Source organism: Chlorocebus sabaeus, chromosome 21 (assembly GCF_047675955.1).
Source record: "Chlorocebus sabaeus isolate Y175 chromosome 21, mChlSab1.0.hap1, whole genome shotgun sequence".
In the NCBI taxonomy this organism is placed as follows: Eukaryota; Metazoa; Chordata; class Mammalia; order Primates; family Cercopithecidae; genus Chlorocebus; species Chlorocebus sabaeus.
This window is the reverse complement of record NC_132924.1, coordinates 129,868,699-129,887,997: the sequence shown is the minus strand read 5'-3', so window position 1 is coordinate 129,887,997 and position 19,299 is coordinate 129,868,699. Positions and strand designations below refer to the sequence as shown.

Sequence of the window (19,299 nt, the reverse complement as noted above, 5' to 3'; positions counted from 1 at the left end):
TTCATGCCTGTAATCCCAGCTACTTGGGAGGCTGAGGCACGAGAATCTCGTGAACCCGGGAGGCAGAGGTTGCAGTGAGCTGAGACTGCACTGCTGCACTAAGGCCTGGGTGACAGAGTGAGACTCTCAAAAATAAAATAAATTAAAATTAAAATTAAAACCCCATGCTATAGAATATTTTCATTTATAAATCCTTTATAAAAACTTACGTAGAACAGCTTTGTAAAAGCTGTATACTAACACTAGTAGAAATATCTCTATGACAAAATTCAAATAATCTTTTTGATGTTAAAAATCCAGTAGAGGGAGCTCAGGAATTACGTGAGTAAAAGAGACAGAGAGAGAGAGAGAGAGTGTGTGTGAGTGTGTACGCACGTGCAGGGAGGGTTTCGTGAAGGGACATGAATAGCTTCAAAAGAAACTCTTTTGTTCACCATATAAACAGAGTGTACAGGCCTAAAAAATACACTCTTGAAGCCATTACTGGAGAACGGAACCAGCTAATCTTCAGAAATTTGGTAAAAATAATTGACAAATAAAAACAAAACATTTTAAAATGTGGAAACATATATAAACAAAATTTTGTACATCCAAGACACCAGACAAGGAATTAAGGTATTTGTCCATTTCTTTTTTTATAAAAAGTAAAGTGGCAGGCGTGGTGGCTCACGCCTGTAATCCCAGCACTTTGGGAGGCCGAGGTGGGCAGATCACAAGGTCAGGAGATCGAGAGCATCCTGGCTAACACGGTGAAACCCCGTTTCTACTAAAAATACAAAAAATTAGCCAGGCGTGGTGACACGTGCCTGTAGTCCTAGCTACTTGGGAGGCTGAGGCAGGAGAACCGCTTGAACCTGGGACGCAGAGGTCGTGAGCCAAGATCATACCACTGCACTCCAGCCTGGCAACAGAGGAGACTCCATCTCAAAAAAAAAAAAAAAAAAAAAGTTGCAGTGGGTGATGCCTGTAATCCCAGCACTTTGGGTGAGATGGTGGCTTGCGCCCAGGAGTTTGATGCTGCAGTGAGCTATGATCACAGCACTGCTTTCTAGCCCAGGTGACAGAGTGAGATCCCGTCTCAGAAAAATAAAAATAAAACAGCGTTTCTGATAAATAACTTAAACATGAATGTACAGAAGCGTATCTTCACAAAAAATTGGCATTTTCAAAAACAATGCAAAATATTTTCCCCACTTTGAGATAGGATCTTGCTTTGTTGCCCAGGCTGGAGTGTAAGTGGCGCCATCTTGGCTCACTGCAACCTCTGCCTCCCAGGCTCAAATGATTCTCCTACCTCAGCATCCCGAGTAGGTGGGACTACAGCTGCATGCCACCATGCCCAACTAACTTTTGTATTCTTTGTAGAGACAGGGTTTTGCTATGTTGCCCCGGCTGGTCTTAAACCCACGGGCTCGATCTGCCTGCCTCGGCCTCCCAAAGTGCTGGGATTACAGGCATGAGCCACTGTACCTGGCCAAACAATGCAAAATTTAATAGAGAAAAATGACGTTAGACCCTTGTTATAAGAAATCTATAGTGTAAAAGGGCTTTCCACCAGTTGTAACTAAGAAAATACTTTCAGTTTGTAAAAAGAGGTATCTAGTTGGGTTTTATAAATCATTCTTACCTATTTCAACCTAATGAGAAAAGTATGTTATGTAATCAGCTAGGCACTAGGCACCTTTAGAGATTTCTTTGGTGGGTGTGTTAATTTCTTAACACTAATATGATACGTAGTGACAATAAATAAACCAAATTGCATACCTTTACTCGTTCCTCAAATGGAACCACAAAAGGCAACTCTGTCAAGACGGCAAGCTGTCTTTCCTCAGACACAGACAGCGGCGGGGACTCCAAACCCACTACAACACATTTTAAAACCTTAATTAGTTCACTTGCACTTTCTGTTGCATTCCCACTGACAATTATTAAGGTGAAGGCTCATGAAATCATCCTGATTAACTCATTTATCTAAATCCAGTTCCATGAACACACCCCGGCTCAGGGAGACCCATAAGCCACGCACAGTGCAGGATCAGCACAGAAGTCTTCAGTAGCTCCCCAAATACACATCCCCAAATACACACCTTGGTCGAATACTAAAGACGTCCTAATCAAGAACTGCACTTCTGCTCCAGCTGTCTAGCATGTCTCAAGTGCACAGCTAGCCTGAGCACTCGCAGTGAGACCCGAACGCAGCCAGATTCAGCAGTGGCAGGTGCCCCGGCCACCCCCGACCACCTTCATGTCCTCTTCCTCCTACTATGGCAACAACGATCCTCCCAGACCAGGTGTGTGTGCATGAGATGGTGCCTGGGAGAAGGTTGTACACACAGTGGGCCCCAGGCAGTATTTCATGAATAAACACGTATCCCATTCCTTTCCAACAATAAATCATAACTTGGCCTCTTAAAACTCATTTCAAGGAGCTGGGGATGGCAAATTATGCCTGTAATCCTAGGCTGAGGCGAGAGCACCCCTTGAGCTCAGGAGTTTGAGAAACTGAGCAACACAGAGAAACCTTGCCTCTACAAAAAAATTTTTTTAAAAATTAGCTGGGCATGGTGGCACACGCCTCTAGTCCCAGCAATGCAGGAGGCTGAGGTGGGAGGACTGCCTGAGACTGCGGAGTTCAAGGCTGCAGTGAGCTGCGATTGCACCACCGCACTCCAGCCTGGTGACACAGTGAGACCCTGTCTCAAAAAAAAAAAAAAAAAAAAAGGAAAGAAAAAAGTAAAGTGTTACGTGAAGGTATCTTAGACATCATATCAAAAGCACAATTTCATTAAAGAAAAAAAGGTAAATGGGATTCTATCAGATTTAAAACTTCTCTTCCTTGAAAGACACTGCTAAGAAAAAGACAAGCCACAGACTGGGACAAAATATTTGCAAATACATATCTGATAAACTATATCCAGAATAGCTTTGTCACTCTCAAAATTCAATAACTAAAAAACATGTTCATAGGCAGTGTGCAGCGGCTCACACCTGTAATCATAGTACTTTGGGAGGCCAAGGTGGGAAGATCCTTTGAGCCCAGGAGTTAAAGGTCAGCCTGGGCAACATACGCAGATTCCAACTCTACAAAAAAAAAAAAAAAATTGGCCAGGTGTGGTGGCACATGCCTGTGGTCACAACTACTGTGGAGGCTAAGGCAGGAAGATCGCCGAAGCCCAGGAAGTCAAGGCTGCAGTGAGCTGTGATTGCACCACTGCGCTCCAGCCTGAGCAACACGGTGAGACTGTCTCCAAAAAAAAAAAAAAAAAAAAAAACCAAAAGAAAAAACCAAATTCATGAAAAAGATGCTGACTATCATTAGTTGGCTGGTAGATACAAATTAAAACCACAATATGATATCATTTCCCACCTTTTATAATGGATAATTTTTTTTTTTATATATAGTCTTGTATTGTCATCCAGGCTGGAGTGCAGTGGCGTGATCTTGGCTCACTGCAACCTCTGCCTCCTGGGTTCAAGCGATTCTCCTGCCTCAGCCTCCCATGTAGCTGAGATTACAGGTGTCCGCCACTCGCCCAGCTACTTTTTTGTATTTTTAGTAGAGATGGGGTTTTACTATGCTCGTCAGGCTGGTCTTGAACTCCTGACCTCGCGATCCGCCCACCTCAAACTCCTAAAGTGACGGGGATTACAGGAGTGAGCCACCGCGCCCAGCCCATAAAATTCTTTTTAAAATGACAACTATAATTGCCAGTGAGGACTGGGAGCAACAGGGGCTCTCATTAATTGCTGGTCTGAACGCAAAGCAGTGCAGCCACCCTGGAGAACAGTTCTGCAGCTTCTCATCAAGTTAAACATCAACTGGCCAAATGTCTCAGGATTCTTACTCCCAGTGAAACTTACTCCATGTCAAACAAAATGTATGTTCACAGAAAAACCTGTACATAGATGTTTATAGCAACTGTACTCACATTCCCAGAGACTGGAAAAAAAAAAAAAAACCAAATTGTCTTTCAACGAATTAATGGCTTCACAAACGGTGGTGCATCCCCACACTGGAATACAGCCGAGCAACAGAGGGAGCAGCCAACCCCCACAGCACCCTCAAATGCACTGTGCTGACCAAAGGAGCCAGCAGCAGACTACACAGCATGGTTCCCCTCGGAGGCCTTTTGCAAAAGGCAAAGTGACAGGACGAAACAGAAATGGGTGGCTGCTGAAGAGGTGGCCGCAGTGGAGCCAGAGGCAATTTTGGGGGTGATGACTTTTCTACATGGTCGCTCCTGGTGGGGGTGACATGCTGTATGAGTTTACCGCTCTGTAAATTAAAGGAGTGAATGTGACAGCGTGTAATTCATACCTCAGTAACCCTGTGTCCTAGAGAACTCACCGTCCAGGGTGGACTGCAGCGGGCCTATCCTCCCCATCCGCCGGAACCTCCACACATGTCTGGATGCTGGCACATAGAGCTGTGTGACCTGTCGGGGGCAATCCTGGTTCAGAACTCCCCTGTGCTCCAGCACACACTTTGACCTGATCACACTTGAACAGAATTGGTGTTGGACACTTCTCTACTATGGACTGGCCCTCTCTCTGACCTCATCCCTTCATGTCCCCTTTCGGACTACCTTTTCAAGTCCTCTCTCACACTGGCTGTCCTTTCATACTCTACAGTTAACTCTGTTTTCTAACACACCCCAAAGAAATCTCTAATTGTTTTGTTTAATGATGCATAATATCTAAACATAGTAAACAATATAATTGCTTTGTGAAGCAAAATAGATCACCTTAAAAATTATTATCAAAGATTCACTTTCTAGTTTTTTTTTCCATTTGGTTGTGGCAGTATTCAAATAAAATAGACATAGTATATTTTCTCTTATTTTTCATCTGTCAGTTCCTCTCATCCCTTATTTTTGGTCCTTGCAATTTTTTACTTTTTGATACAGGATCTCACTCTGTCACCCAGGCTGGAATGCAGTGGTGCAACCTCAGCTCACCGCGACCTCCACCTCCTGGTTTCAAGTGATCCTCCCACCTCAGCCTCCCGAGTAGCTGGGACTACAGGTGTATACCACTACGCCTGGTTAATTTTTGTATATTTTGTAGAGATGGAGTTTTGCTATCTTGCCCAGATTGGTCTTGAACTTCTGAGCTTAAGCAATCCAGCCGCCTCAGCATCCCAAAGTGCCTGGGTTACAGGCATGAGCCATCATGCCCGGCTGGCCCTTGTAATTTTTTTTCTTTTTAGATGGAGTCTCATTCACTGTTGCCCAGGCTGGAGTGCAGTGGCCTGATCTTGGCTCACTGCAACCTCCGCCTCCCAGGTTCAAGTGATTCTCCTGCCTCAGCCTCCCAAGTAGCTGGGATTATCGGCGCATGCCACTATGCCCGGCTAACTTTTTTATTTTTAGTAGAGATGAGGTTTCACCATGTTGGCCAGGGTGGTCTCGAACTGACCTCAGGCGATCTGCCCACCTCGGCCTCCCAAAGTGCTGGGATTACAGGTGTGAGCCACCGCATCCAGCCACCCTTGCAATTTTTAATGAAGAAATTTTTATCCTGTAAAATTTCTCATAATCTAGATTTTGCTAATTGCACCCTCATGGTGTTGTTAAAGATGTACTTCTAATCCCTCTGTTTCCTGTAATTTTGTAGTTAGATGTAGAGGTTCCACCACATTTAGATTTAACGTTCTGGCGAGAACGTTTCCTAGGTCGTGGGATGCTCGTTCATCGAGAGGCCCCCATCTCTGCTTATCACTGCAGAGGTGAAACCTACTTCGAGTGTGGGTGTGTGCACTGTATACTACCAGTTGGTGATGAGATAAGGGACTTGTGCCAAAATGTAAATCAATTAAATCGCTAAACACACTGCTGGGTTCAGTTGACATCTTCCCATCGCACAACTTTCTGGAGTAAGGAAGAGGTGCAGTCATTTGCGTTCTGGGCCCAGACCCTCCTCTCCTGGGAGGCCAACACACCATCTCAGGCCAGCAGACCCCAGACAAGTGCTGCACCTGGAGTGGCACCGCCCTGGTCATCTCCTTCACCAGAGCCTGCAACAGGCTGATTCCATTTTGCAAAAATCATTTTCACGTAGTATTGGCTGGAATACTTCTATGCAAAAGATCACACATCATCAATTATCTGTTCTGCCTGAGGTACAGTTTATAAATTGAGTACTTCTTTTTTCAAAACAGTATTCAAAATAATGAGACGGTTCCTTTGCATCCTACAAATATGACGATGAAGGGTTTTGTTAGCGTCCTTGCGAACTCAAGAGTTAGCTGCTTTCATGAATGCTTCAAGTTTCCGCCCATGACCAGCTACAGATAGGCTCCTAACCCTGTCTCCCAGCCCCAGCCACCCTGCAATGGCTTCCTCGCTCTCCAGCATGACAGAACACTCCACACCCATCTTGTAGGGTCCTCCCAGACCTGGAACCAAGCACCGTGCCAGGACTGCTTCTTTTGCTGTGAAGTGACCCCGGCCTGGGTCCCGGAGCTGTTCACTGCCGCGGGATCTGCCACCATTGCTATACCTTGTCAGTGGGCAGAGTCAGAAGCAACAGGCTTAACTCCCAAATATCTCATGAGGACATAGTCACGCTTATAAAATTTTTCTAAAACACTCCTGCTTTCTCTCCTCTAATATTTCTGTGATACGGTTTCTTTTTTGAGATGGAGTCTTGCTCTGCCGCCCAGGCTGGAGTGCAGTGGTGCGATCTCAGCTCACTGCAACCTCCACATCCCAGGTTCAAGTGATTCTCCAGCCTCAGCCTCAGTCCCAAGTAGCTGGGACTATGGGCGCACACCACCATGCCCGGCTAATTTTTTGTATTTTAGTAGAGACTGGGTTTGACCATGTTGCCAAGGCTGGTCGCAAATTCCTGAGCTCAGGCAATCCACTCACCTTGGCCTCCCAAAGTGCTGGGATTATAGGCATGAGCCACCGTGCCTGGCCGACATGGTTTCTTTTATACCCTCCACCACTCCATCTCCTACTCCCAAGATTCTATCCAGTTATGACTTTTTCTCAGGAACAAAACTGAATATACCCTATGTCCCTCTGTTGACATCACTTACATTTTTTGTTTTTTTGGAGACAGAATCTCGCTCTGTCATCCAGGTTGGAGTGCAGTGGCACGATCTCGGCTCACTGCAACCTCCGCTTCCAGGGCTCAAGGGATTCTCATACCTCAGCCTCCCCAGTAGCTGGGACTACAGGGGGACACTTACCATGCCCGGCTAATATTTGTATTTTCTTTCATTTTTCTTTCTTTTTTTGAGACGGAATTTTACTCTTGTCACCCAGGCTGGAGTGCAATGGCGCGGTCTCAGCTCACTGCAACCTCTGACTCCCGGGTTCAAGTGATTCTCCTGCCTTAGCCTCCCGAGTAGCTGGGATTACAGGCGTCTGCCACCACGCCTGGCTAATTTTTGTGTTTTTAGTAGAAATGGGGTTTCGCCATGTTGGCTAAGCTGGTCTCGAGCTTAGCCAACCTCAGGTGATCTGCCTGCCTTGGCCTCCCAAAGTGCTGGGATTACAGAAGTGAGCAACCATGATCGGCCTCTTTTTTTTATATATATATATTTTTTGAGACAGTTTCACTTTTGTGGCCCAGGATGGAGTGCAATGGCACAGCTTCAGCTTACTGCAACCTCCGCCTCCCAGGTTCAAGCAATTCTCCTGCCTCAGCCTCCTGAGTAGCTAGGATTACACCACACACCGGGGGTGGTGCCCGCCACCACACCCGGCTAATTTTTGTATTTTCAGTAGAGATACAGGGTTTCGCCACGTTGGCCAGGCTGGTCTTGAACTCCTGGCTTCAAGTGATCTGCTGTCTCGGCCTCCCATAGTGCTGGGATTACAGGCATGAGCCACCATGCCTGGCCACTTAAATTTTTTACTAACGTATCATACTACTAAATCTGCTTTGGATATAGGTGTTAGTAATATTCAAATTTGTGTCTGTTCTTTCAGAAAATCAAGGATAAAAGATTGGTGTGGTGGCTCATGTCTGTAATCCCAGCACTCTGGGAAGCCAAGGTGGGAGAATCCCTTCAGGCCGGGAGTTCGAGACCACCACGAGCAAACATAGCAAGATTCCGTCTCAAAACAAAAAACACAAAAATTAGGCACAAGATCCATCTCTTTTAAGTACTAGACATACATTAATACTAATAAAAGCAAAGTATTTTTCAACCTCAACAAAGAATTACTAGGCTTTAATATAATCTCAGGTTAAAAAGGAAAATTGAGGACAACTCAGAATATCATTTTAAGTCAATGATACTACTATATGTCCCATTAAGAAGTTGGCATAAGAGTTAGTAATAAGGTTTATTGTTACTAGTCGTATAAGTCATAAAAAAATAATTTTAAAGGGCTTAATTCTTCTATCCCAGAAAAACACAAGCTGAACGTATATTTTTAATGATAAATATTAAAAAGATCTTTCAATATCACCTTATCTGCTTTAATATCTTCTTGTTCTGACAGCCAGTGGTTTGGAGGACAAAAATTTCTCCTAGTGTCTCTGGACTTCAACATTTTCACTAGATTGGTGATAACCTGAAAAGAAGAACAAATCCGTGTCACACACGTGAGCTCGGCAGCCACGACGCACAGTGAGCAATACATTCACTAAGGAGGAGCGCACAGCGGTGGTGCAGGCACCCAGAGGAGCCGGACACCAAACCCGCTCACAGAAAACGGCTTCCATCACAGTAATGTACACAAAGCAGTTATCTGCCAATACGTGCAGAACAACAAACACGAATACATGTACACGATAATTTTTTAAGTTACAACGGAGGTGGTGGTTAAGCTTTGAAACACAAATTTGGTGGCAGCTAAATGATAAGAACTCATGAACACAAAGAAGGAAAGGACAGACACAGGGATCAACTTGAAGGGAGAGGGTGGGAGGAGGGAGAGGGCAGAAAAGACGACTCCTGGGGACCGAGCTTAATACCTGAGTGACCTAATGATGTGTACAAACTCCGATGACACGTTTATCTACGTAACAAGACTTCACATGTACCCCCAAACCTAAAATATTAAAAACAAACACCCCCCCCCCCCACGAATTTGGAAATGTCTTAGCTCATCTGAGTTCTAATGAAAGATACCTTTAAGTGGTGCAATTTTGTAAAACTTTTTCCTGAAATAGCATTTCTGAGTTTTCTGAGAAACAATGTACTAAGGGCACTAGGGGAAAAAAGCAGCACCCCAGACATCACTGTCACATCTCCCAAAGAGAAAAACAATTTCAGCATTTGCCTCACATAAGCAAATGAAGTTAGGTTTGTGATCATAACTCTAGAAAAATCGAGTCTGATCTCCTTGAGAACCTTTCCAAACAGTCTGGCCTGGACACACTTCGTTATATCATCACAAGTTAGTATTTTATCATGGCTTTAAAAAACTACAATATTCCTTCAGAACAGTTCCTCTCTGGTTGTGCAGTGAGTTCCTCACAAATAGAATCCAACTAGCCACCTTGGAACCTAGCAGGTACTAAATGACTGACTTGGGATCAATAATTGTAAATTTTATAATATATGATTAAAGATATCTAATAGCACTACTTTAAAAAGACCTAAAGTTCTCTATCGAATAGAAACGCATTTTGTAATAAACAAAGATAAACCAAAATTGTAAATCCAACATTTTAAATGTCTACAACCAGGACTGATCATATAACTACTACAGAGCTCAAGACAGCGTTTTCTGAAAAAGTTGGCCAGGCCTGTCTGTACGTATGCTACCTCTAATTAAAAACAATGGAAATCATCACAGAAAAAACAAAATGAGGACAATCTGATTTATAATATACCCACCGGATAGATTAGAAATAAGATTTCTAATATATACTAATTTATAATAATTTATATATTATATAATTTGTAATTATAAATTAATATATACTATGTATCTAGTATATATAATATATAAATTTATAATATATCTAATATATAATGGATATATTAGATACATTATAAAGATCACACAATCGTTGAGATTTCGCTTTAAAATTCCGTAATTTAGCATTTACATACAATGAAATACAAATGCTTATTTTATGAAATGCAAATCCAAGGCATGCAGGGATACCAGACATTCTGTGTGCCTAAGGAAAAAAGAGAAGGGTACTTGAGTTGATATCTCAGGCCACTGCAATGTGGACACCCCTCGAATGACCTACCCATGGACAGAGAAAAAGTGTTATTTGAGCAATTTGCTCATGCAGATAAAACTGCATAGTAAAAACCCACTCAAGATCAAAGATACACCTTTATAAGTGGTAGTTATTTCTTACCAATTCAGAAGTGGCGATTATCTTGTGGCATTTTAAAACCTATCACAACGCTATGGAAATACCATCCTTCTTAAACGAGTGGAAATGTTTAGCTAAGTAATCAGGGTAAAGTGGAGTCAGTTATTCCTTGACCCTTGACTCGGTGGTGTTGCTCAGGGGCTCAGCTGCACACACAACATCTTACAATTAATGGTTTCTTATGCAGCCTAGGCAGACTGGGGAGAACCTCATTACTGGTTCTGTCTGGTTAACTGTTTGGCTGAAACAAAGTACTGTCATTGACCTAATACAGTAATTCTTGAAAGTCATTCATTTTACTCTTCAAAAGGAAAGATGAAATCTCACTGAGCTGTGCTAATTACATGTGCTATCCTTGTATGGGATAAATTTAGGTAGTACACACACAACACACACCCTTCCAACAGTACCAGAAGTACAATCTTTTTGTTTGAAGATGATCATGTCTGGTCTTTCCATTTTTATGACCAATTAAATTGATACTTTAAATCTAGATTTAATAGTTACCATGCTGAAACTGGCCCTTTCATAATCACCCCAACCGTTAACAAAGGTCATGCTTTCTGACATATTTACATATTTAACTGCATCATCCCACGGAATCCTGGGGTCCCTATGAATTTATCATCCCCAAGGAAACTTAGCTTTATTGAGGGGGTAACTTGCTCCAGGTCGGGCAAGGGAAAGATCAGGTCTGCCTAACTCCTAGATATCTATTTCTATTCATTCTCTGTTCATGAGAACACATATTTTCTGTAGATTACAAACATTATCAAATTATATGAGACGAGTTCTCACTTACATTCTTCTACTAAATTATTATAAAATTAAATGTTAAAAATTTCAATATAGTGTATCTTCTTTCATATTTCCAATCCTAAATATGAAAAAAGAAGTAACTACATGTTACCAATATAACATGCCAGTACTACCGTGGATTCTTGGTGAATCGAAAAAAGGGGGTGGAGGGAGATGGGGAGAAAGGAGGAGGAAAGGAGAAGTTAAAAATTGAGTCCAGCCAAGGGAGCTATGTTAAGGACAGGATATCAAGATAGAAGGTACTGTGGTAAGGCATGGTTTAATAAATATCAAATATATTTATATTTATCAAATAATATATTTTTAGTATAAATATGTCCAAAATATTGCTTTCTTTAAAGTATGTCCACAATATTGCATGGGACATAATTACATTTTTTAAAGTAATTGTGATTTATCCGTAATTCAATTTTTAACTAGGTGACCTGTCTTTTTATTTGCTAAATACGGCATGACTAGTCCTGGACCAATTCCCAAAATACTTACTTAGAATATCAAATACCAAACCTTAAAATTCAACTAAGAACATTTTTCCCTCCTTTACATCAACTATTTTTCTCCTAAGTTTTTAATGAAAAATATAAACATGAAAATTTGACTGGATCCATTTTGTGATCTCGAAACACCTTAACACATTCCTTTTTTCCACATTCACTTTCAGAATCACAAACTCAACTGCTCTACAAGTATCTAGCACCAAAAAGGGAAAGTTCGTAGAGGCAACCATGCCCAAATCACATGAAGTGACTACATCTGCTCAAAGTGAGTTAGAGCCTGTGGCTCTTAACCTTTGCTGCATTTTAGAATCACCTGGAGTACTATGAAAAGCCCACCATGGGCATGCCGCCATCACTGACTCGAATTCAATTCGTCTGAGGTGGAGCCAGTCGAGTTTTCCACTGCTCCCCCAGATGACTCTGATAGGTAGTTATGACTTGAGAACCAGTGTGGTAAGTTATACGAAATAAGATAGCCAACACTGGAACAACTAGCTGTATCTAGCTGAATATACACAATTTTAGTGGATTTTAAGTTCTGAAATACAATAGCATTATGTTCATCTGATGTGTTAACTCTTGTCCCTCCTCTCAAGTTCTTCCACACTAGATCAAAACATTACAATAAATAAATGCAGAAAATACATTATTCAAGTACTAATAAATTTATTCAGAAACGCACACACTGCCAGGCATGGTGGCTCACACCTTTAATCCTAGCATTTTGGGAGGCCGAGGCAGGCAGATCACTTGAGCCTAGGAGTTTAAGACCAGCTTGGGTAACATGGCGAAACCCCATCTCTACAAAAAATACAAAAATTAGCCAGGTGTGGTGGCGTATGCCTGAGTCCCAGCTACTAAGGAGGCCAAGGTGAAAGAATCACTTGAGCCTGGGGGGTGGAGGTTGCAATGAGATCGAGCCACTGTACTCCAGCCTGGGCAACAGAACGAAACCCTGTCTCAAAAAAAAAAAAAAAAAAAACCAACAAAACCCCACAAAGGTGCACAACTGTTACACAGGCTTGATTTTAATGTGCCATTTGAATGAAAAATAGGTGATGCTGTAAGCAGGTTTCCCTTAACCCCAATATTAAAAAGATCAAGTAGATAACTGCTTAGAAACATACCAACTCCTTATAAAAATCACACTTGGCAACTGTTCAAGGTAAACATTATAAATTAACAGGCACTGTTTTCACAAGATCCCTGTTTGAGAGTTCATGGCAATGATGATCATAAGAAAGTCTTGCTTAACTGACCTTGGAGAAATATTCTTAAGCACTAGCTATATTATCACAAATGTATACATAAATTAGACGACAAGGCTATCAATCCTAAATTGTGACATTTCTGTATGGAGAAGACGGATATTTAGATACAGTATTGCAACCAAAAAAGCACATATAGTCCAAGTTTTGAAGGGCAACTGAAAGGCTAATTGCATCATAACATAAAATAAAAGTATCTTTTTTATCTTGAATGTGATACGTAAAATCTGGTAACTAAAACCAAACAACTGAGTTAATTATTTTTCTTTTTTTTTTTCTTTCTAGAGTAGATGTAGTCCTGAAACCAGCTGAGTTAGTTCTTTAAAAAGCAAAATACAAAGCATACTTAGCACACAATTTCCAGGTTCTGAAGTGCAGTAAATGTGTAATGTGGGAAATACATCAAATGAGAATGGATTTTTACAATTTGACTTCATAAGAAGAATATCTAAAAGTAATGTGTCAGAAAAAGCTCTAAGAACACGACCTCGTTGGAAAACAACCGTTTTCCTCAACTGAGTTGTGTCAGGTGAGCGGCAGCTGGTGCTTCTCTCCTGTGTGCTTCCACAGGCCCAGCCTCTGGGATTTGCTGCTTCCCACTGTCATTAGCGGAATGCATGTCTCCTTCATGACATGGTGATACTGCAGGAACAGGCACCCAGTGTGAAATCATTCATGATCCCTTAGCATAGAGCTGTGTCACTATGGGTGGGACGAACACTGTGAATGTTCAAAGAACTGAGAATAAATACTCTAACCTATGAAAGTCATGAAGTATCTGGTATGCACTGCTGCTGTCAAGGGTCAACCAAATTTTATGTAGCCCTTAGTTACCACTTGTTAACCCATTTATGCCTAGTGTTCCATTATTGGAACGCTAAGCTTGTGGGATTTATATTCTACTGCTCAAGGTCATGGCCAAGGCCTGATTTTTCACACAAAAAATTTGCAACTTCTGGCATAAACAGGTTAAAAACTAGTGTATTTTGAAAAACAGTATTCTTCAGCACATATTTAAAACATTATAAAATTACTTCATATAGTATCCACTTCAGTCAAAAAACAAAAAAAAATGAATCAAATCTTCATAACAGAAAAGGCTATGGCATAGCACTACAAGCTTTAGGTCTCTTAGCTGTAACATGGACAGCTAAATGGCCGCATTTTAGGATTATATTAACAGGGCACTGCTGTTGCTTTACTACTTTTTAAAAATAGCTTTTTGGAATTGAAAAAAATACAACTTAACCACTAAGGAAGTAAAATACTCACAATATGGATCTCTCTCTCTCTCCACACAGACATATGGATAACGAGGACATGAGAACCTTCCTCATTCCCTGCTACTTCCTCCTGTTTCCCTATCACAGGAGGTAACTCCTGTTAAGTTTGGTAGATGCACACAGACATCTCAAAACAGGATTTCCTATCTCATCAAGCTAAAGTAATTATAGCTATAAATTACACTTCAAGATGAGTTTATAAATTTGATAAATGCATAAACTGTTTTAGCAGTGTCAAGGCAGGGCTTAGAAAGTGACCTCAATTCTTATAGTGACAAAGAAAGATGACTCTATCCACTTAAAATTCTATGTTTCTGTGACCAGCCAACAGAGCCTCTCACACAAATGACTTTGGGAGGACCATGATACGACTGAAAAATGAAAATGGTCGGTGTTGAAGGAGTCAGGTCTCATCATTTGCAATTCTGTCAAAATCAATGGAAGGCAGGAGATCATGGGCAAAACGCTTTTGCCTTCTTTGGTTGATTCTACCTCGAATTCTTCAACTCAAATTTGGTACAATAATAATATGAAAAATGCTGATAAAATTTTTATTCTTTTCAGAAGGGGAATGTAGAATAGTAGCTGGTTCTACCATCATACACATGACCTCAACTGTAAAAACAAATTATAGTGTCTTTCTCGCAGAACTACTGCATTAAATGAATATAGGCAAAGCTCTTAGAATACTGCCTAAAACACAGTTAATTGCAGAGGTATAAGTTCATATATCTTCATAATAAAGATAGTATTTTCTTAAAAGAAAAGCTAATAGCAGCTGATTACTCAAAAATTATGCGGTGATTTTTATTTTGGGTGGCTCAGCTCAACAGCAGGTAGCATAAAATGGTTTGGGGGACAGGAGGCCAAAGAACAGAAATCCTTAAAAAAAAAAAAAAAAGTCTTTAAACAATTCTAAACTCAAAAGGTCTTAGAACAACTTATTTCAAACCTAAAACGATCACCACCACCAACCAAAAAAAGGTAAACATTCACCCTCTTTTTTTTTGAGAGAGTGTCTCACCCTATGGCCTAGGCTGGAGTGCAGTGGCGCTATCTCAGCTGATTGCAACCTCTGCCTCCCGAGTTCTAGCGATTCTCCTGCCCCAGCCTCCCCAGTAGCTGGGATTACAGGTGTGGATCACCACGCCCAGCTAATTTTTGGTATCTTTAGTAGAGATGGGGTTTCACCACGTTGGCCAGGTTGGTCTCAAACTCCTGAGCTCATGATCCACCTGCCTTGGCCTCCCAAAGAGCTGGGATTATAGGCGTGAGTCACCACACCCAGCCTCACCCCAATTCTTAAAACCTTCAATGGTTAATAATGTGGCAGGGAGTCATTTTGAGGCATAAAAAATTGTGTACAAACTCTTCACTTAATGCTTAACCAAAACAAAATAAGGTCAGGGTGGAAAATACCTTATATGGCATTATTAAGTTCAGAGATTTCTATATACTAAAGATAAGGCTGTCATATGGAAATTATGAAACTCTCAACAGGTGCTATAAAACAGTGAAATGATCTGATATCATACACAACACCTGATATTCCACATCATGGAAAGCTTTATTGTTAATAAAGACCCCAGGGTTTAATCAAATATGGAAAGGAAAACAAACATGCTACCTGTAACACTCACGTCCGGGAAAAGCTTATGTAAGAATTGTAAGTTTTAAATAGGTGAGATTGCTTATTTTTTAACATAGAAAAGTTGCAAAATTGTCAATCTTTAAGAAAGGATATAGTAAAGGCTTACCATGTGACCTTTCCAGTTTACTTAGGACTACAGAAATAGGTAATTAAAATAAATTGTGCAAACATATATTACATCAATCTGCCCAAATTATAAATTCAATGATGCATTAGGACTGTATTCAGTGCAATCAAAACATTATCAGTTACTGCTGCTGCTGCTAATGCTCATGCTCCTAAGAGAAATGTGTTGTAAAACCAGGCAGAACGGGCTGGAGAGAGACTCTCGTGGACCTGGAGGATGAATAAGCATTCCTTAATTAGCCCATCAGGGTAAGTGCAAGCATTAATGGGCCCTTCCTAAAGTCTAGCTTGACATCTTTCTCCAAACACGGCCAAGAAGAAAGTTCCATTAGCAATATTAATACAAGCTTAGTTGATCATTTTCATTCAATTAACTTCTTTCAATTAAATAGATAGCTTGACAAAAGCAGTGATAAAAGACCCAAAGGGACAGCTGATGACTCGAACTGAACATTAGTGTGCGAGAGGTCGCTGGTATTAAACAGACTGTAAATCCAGCATTCAATTTGGAAAATGCACTTCTTCTGCTCTCACTCCTTTAATGAGCAATTTTAGCTGACTAGATGTGTTTGCTGCAGAAATTTCATGGGAAGTCAAGCACCCTTTTCCTTTTCTTTTTTTCCGTCCCAACAGTTACATTCTCACTGGTGGTGGTTTCCTGTCAACATTCCAGCCATAGTAACTCAAAACTTCACTTTCTGGTTAAGAATGAAGATATGTTAAAATAATTTATATACAACTAGCATTAAAAATTAATGACCTATTTTACCTTGTTAATCAATTTTTGAAAGGTTTGAAAAAATAATAAAAACTAAGAAATATTTACCGAAAAATAAAAACATTTTAAAAACTGTATTTATATTTCATCGTATCACAGTTAAGTAGTTAGGGCCACACAGAAAAGATGCGCGTAACAAGGTTTAAAAACATGGTTTTAAGTGAGGCAAATGTAAATTAAAATGAAAGTAATTTTAGTTAATTAAATTACCTTAATCAAAAGTCCTAAAATTACTTTTCTTAATTAAAAAGTTGTACAGGCCAGCTGCAGTGGCTCACGCCTATAATCCCAGCATTACGGGAGGCAGAAGCAGGAGGAACCCACGAGGCCAGGAGTTTGAGACCAGCCTGGGTAACACAGTGAGACTCTGGCTCTACAAAAAAAACTAACAAATTAACTGGGCATGGTGGCACGTGCCAGTAGCCCGAGCTCCTCAGGAGGCTGAGGTGAGAGGACTGCTTGATCCCAGGAGTTCAAGGCTGCAGCGGGGTATGATGGTGTCACTGCACTTCAGCCTGGGAGACACATCAAGTCCATGTATATATTTTTTTAAAAAAAAAAAAAAGGTCTTGCAAATTAACGCATGTCTGAAACAAACCTGTATTTTTATTCCTCTGCAATGGTCAAGACAAAAATGTGTATATTTTTCAATGTCAGCAAACAAAAAAAATACATATACTCTATACCTTAAATAACTGAATCCATCGTTTCTGTTCCATCTGTATGCATTGTTGCATTTCAGAGCTAGTAGTGACTCCAATACTCTGAAACGCTGTAATATATTCTTCTCGAACTTCTGGTTTGGTTTCTGGATAAGCCAACTTGATGATCCCCAGGCATGCATCTCGAAGGCATCGAGACAACATTATCAGCTCTTCTAAAGTAAAAGGCATCATCGATGATTGTCTTTGACCTACAACTAAAAAATACAATCCAATTTTCTATCATTTCTTTTTCCATCTTTTAACACACACTGAAAGACTTAAAAAGCTTAAAACTTTTCTACTGTCTATGAAAACTGATGGGCCATGTGGCCAGCAGCAAACTGGTTTCTCAAAATCCTTACCTTCTATGGGATCACCGAAGAATTCATTATCATGTATGGAAATTAGTGAATGACTAAACAAGGAGCTAAAAAGGTAAAAGAGTGGGATGATTCGACTAGAATCTTCAAAAGACATAGGAGAACCCCTGGATATCACCTGAAGCAATGGTACCATAGACCTTGAATTAAAGAAAAGAAGGAAAAAACCAGTCACTTTACAATTAGTCTTAGTTTGGGAACTAATTAAAACATAACATCAAACAAATATAATCAGGGAAAGTAACATTTGCATTAGGAATTAAACTACTTAAAGGCAAGGTAAAGTCACCATGGCAATGCAGGTTAATAAACAGCACAGATTAATACATAAAATAGCATACCAACCCATTAATCTTCACTAAGGTTCCTGCTACCTACATCAACCGGATAATGAAGTTACTAAGAGTGAGCCAGTTGTTCCCAGGCTAAGGCCCTAAGAAGAGTTCTAATAAGGCCGCTATTCAAGACACACATGTACTTTACTTTTATGAGGAAACCATCCCCCTTCCCATCTACTCAACATATTTAATAAAGGCAAATCATTCTGCTCTCAGGAAAAATTTATCCAGCAACTTACTTTTGGTAAGGCTGAAAGCTATTCAATATTGAAGCCAAACTGGAACCTTAAGAAACAAAGTTTTTGGTTCTCTACAGTGGCCTTGCTCCCACTGTCTGCTTTATTCACCAGCTCCCATCCTGCTCCTGCTTTCACAGCAGCTAAGGTGGTCTTTACTCAGCAGCCTCTGTCACCCATCAAGAGTTATGATATGATAAATTAATTAGCCAGGTGTAACAATATGTGCCCACAGTCCCAGGTACTCAGGAGGCTGAGCAGGAGAACGGCTTGGGACCAGGAGGCGGAGGATACCATGAGCTGAGACAGGAGGCTGAGCAGGAGAACGGCTTGGGACCAGGAGGCGGAGGATGCCATGAGCTGAGATTGGGCCACTGCACTCCAGCCTGGGCAACAGAGCCAGATTCTGTTTCAAAAAAAGTTTAAAATGTTAAGGAAAAAAAAAAAAAAGGCCAGGTGTGGTGGCTCACACCTGTAATCCCAGCACTTTGGGAGGCCAATGTGGGTAGATCACAAGGTCAGGAGTTCAAGACCAGCCTGGCCAACATGGTGAAACCCTGTCTCTACTAAAGACACAAAAAATTAGCTGGGCGTGGTGGCGTGTGCCTGTAATCCCAACTACTTGGGAGGCTGAGGCAGGGGAATCACTTGAACCTGGGAGGCAGAGGTTGCAGTGAGCTGAGATCATGCCATTGCATTCCAGCCTGGGAAACAGGGTGAGACTCCGTCTCCAAAAATATAAACAAACAAATAAAAAAGAGCTACGATATATTAAATTGACTTATTTCACCTAGAACGTCTTCCTTTTCTCTCGTTTTTAAGTCTGGTTCCTTGTCTTATGGAACATTTAGCTAACACAGAATCACCTGCAAGCTCTTTCTATAAAGTCCATGGTCCCCCTCTACCAAGTCAAATCA

At 41.0% G+C, this 19,299-nt stretch overlaps 1 protein-coding gene across 2 annotated transcripts in view; it reads right to left on the bottom strand.

Moving 5' to 3' along the window:
• Positions 1–19,299, bottom strand: part of UBE3C (ubiquitin protein ligase E3C) — a 136,598-nt gene that overhangs the window by 45,565 nt on the left and 71,734 nt on the right. For both annotated transcript variants that reach the window (XM_007983619.3, XM_037991056.2), the window contains exons 12-16: positions 17,791–17,948; positions 17,411–17,643; positions 8,430–8,534; positions 4,349–4,436; positions 1,765–1,862 (exon numbers count right to left, since the gene is read on the bottom strand). In XM_007983619.3, the coding sequence (XP_007981810.2) occupies positions 1,765–1,862; positions 4,349–4,436; positions 8,430–8,534; positions 17,411–17,643; positions 17,791–17,948 (682 nt within the window). The remainder of the gene's footprint in view (positions 1–1,764; positions 1,863–4,348; positions 4,437–8,429; positions 8,535–17,410; positions 17,644–17,790; positions 17,949–19,299) is intronic.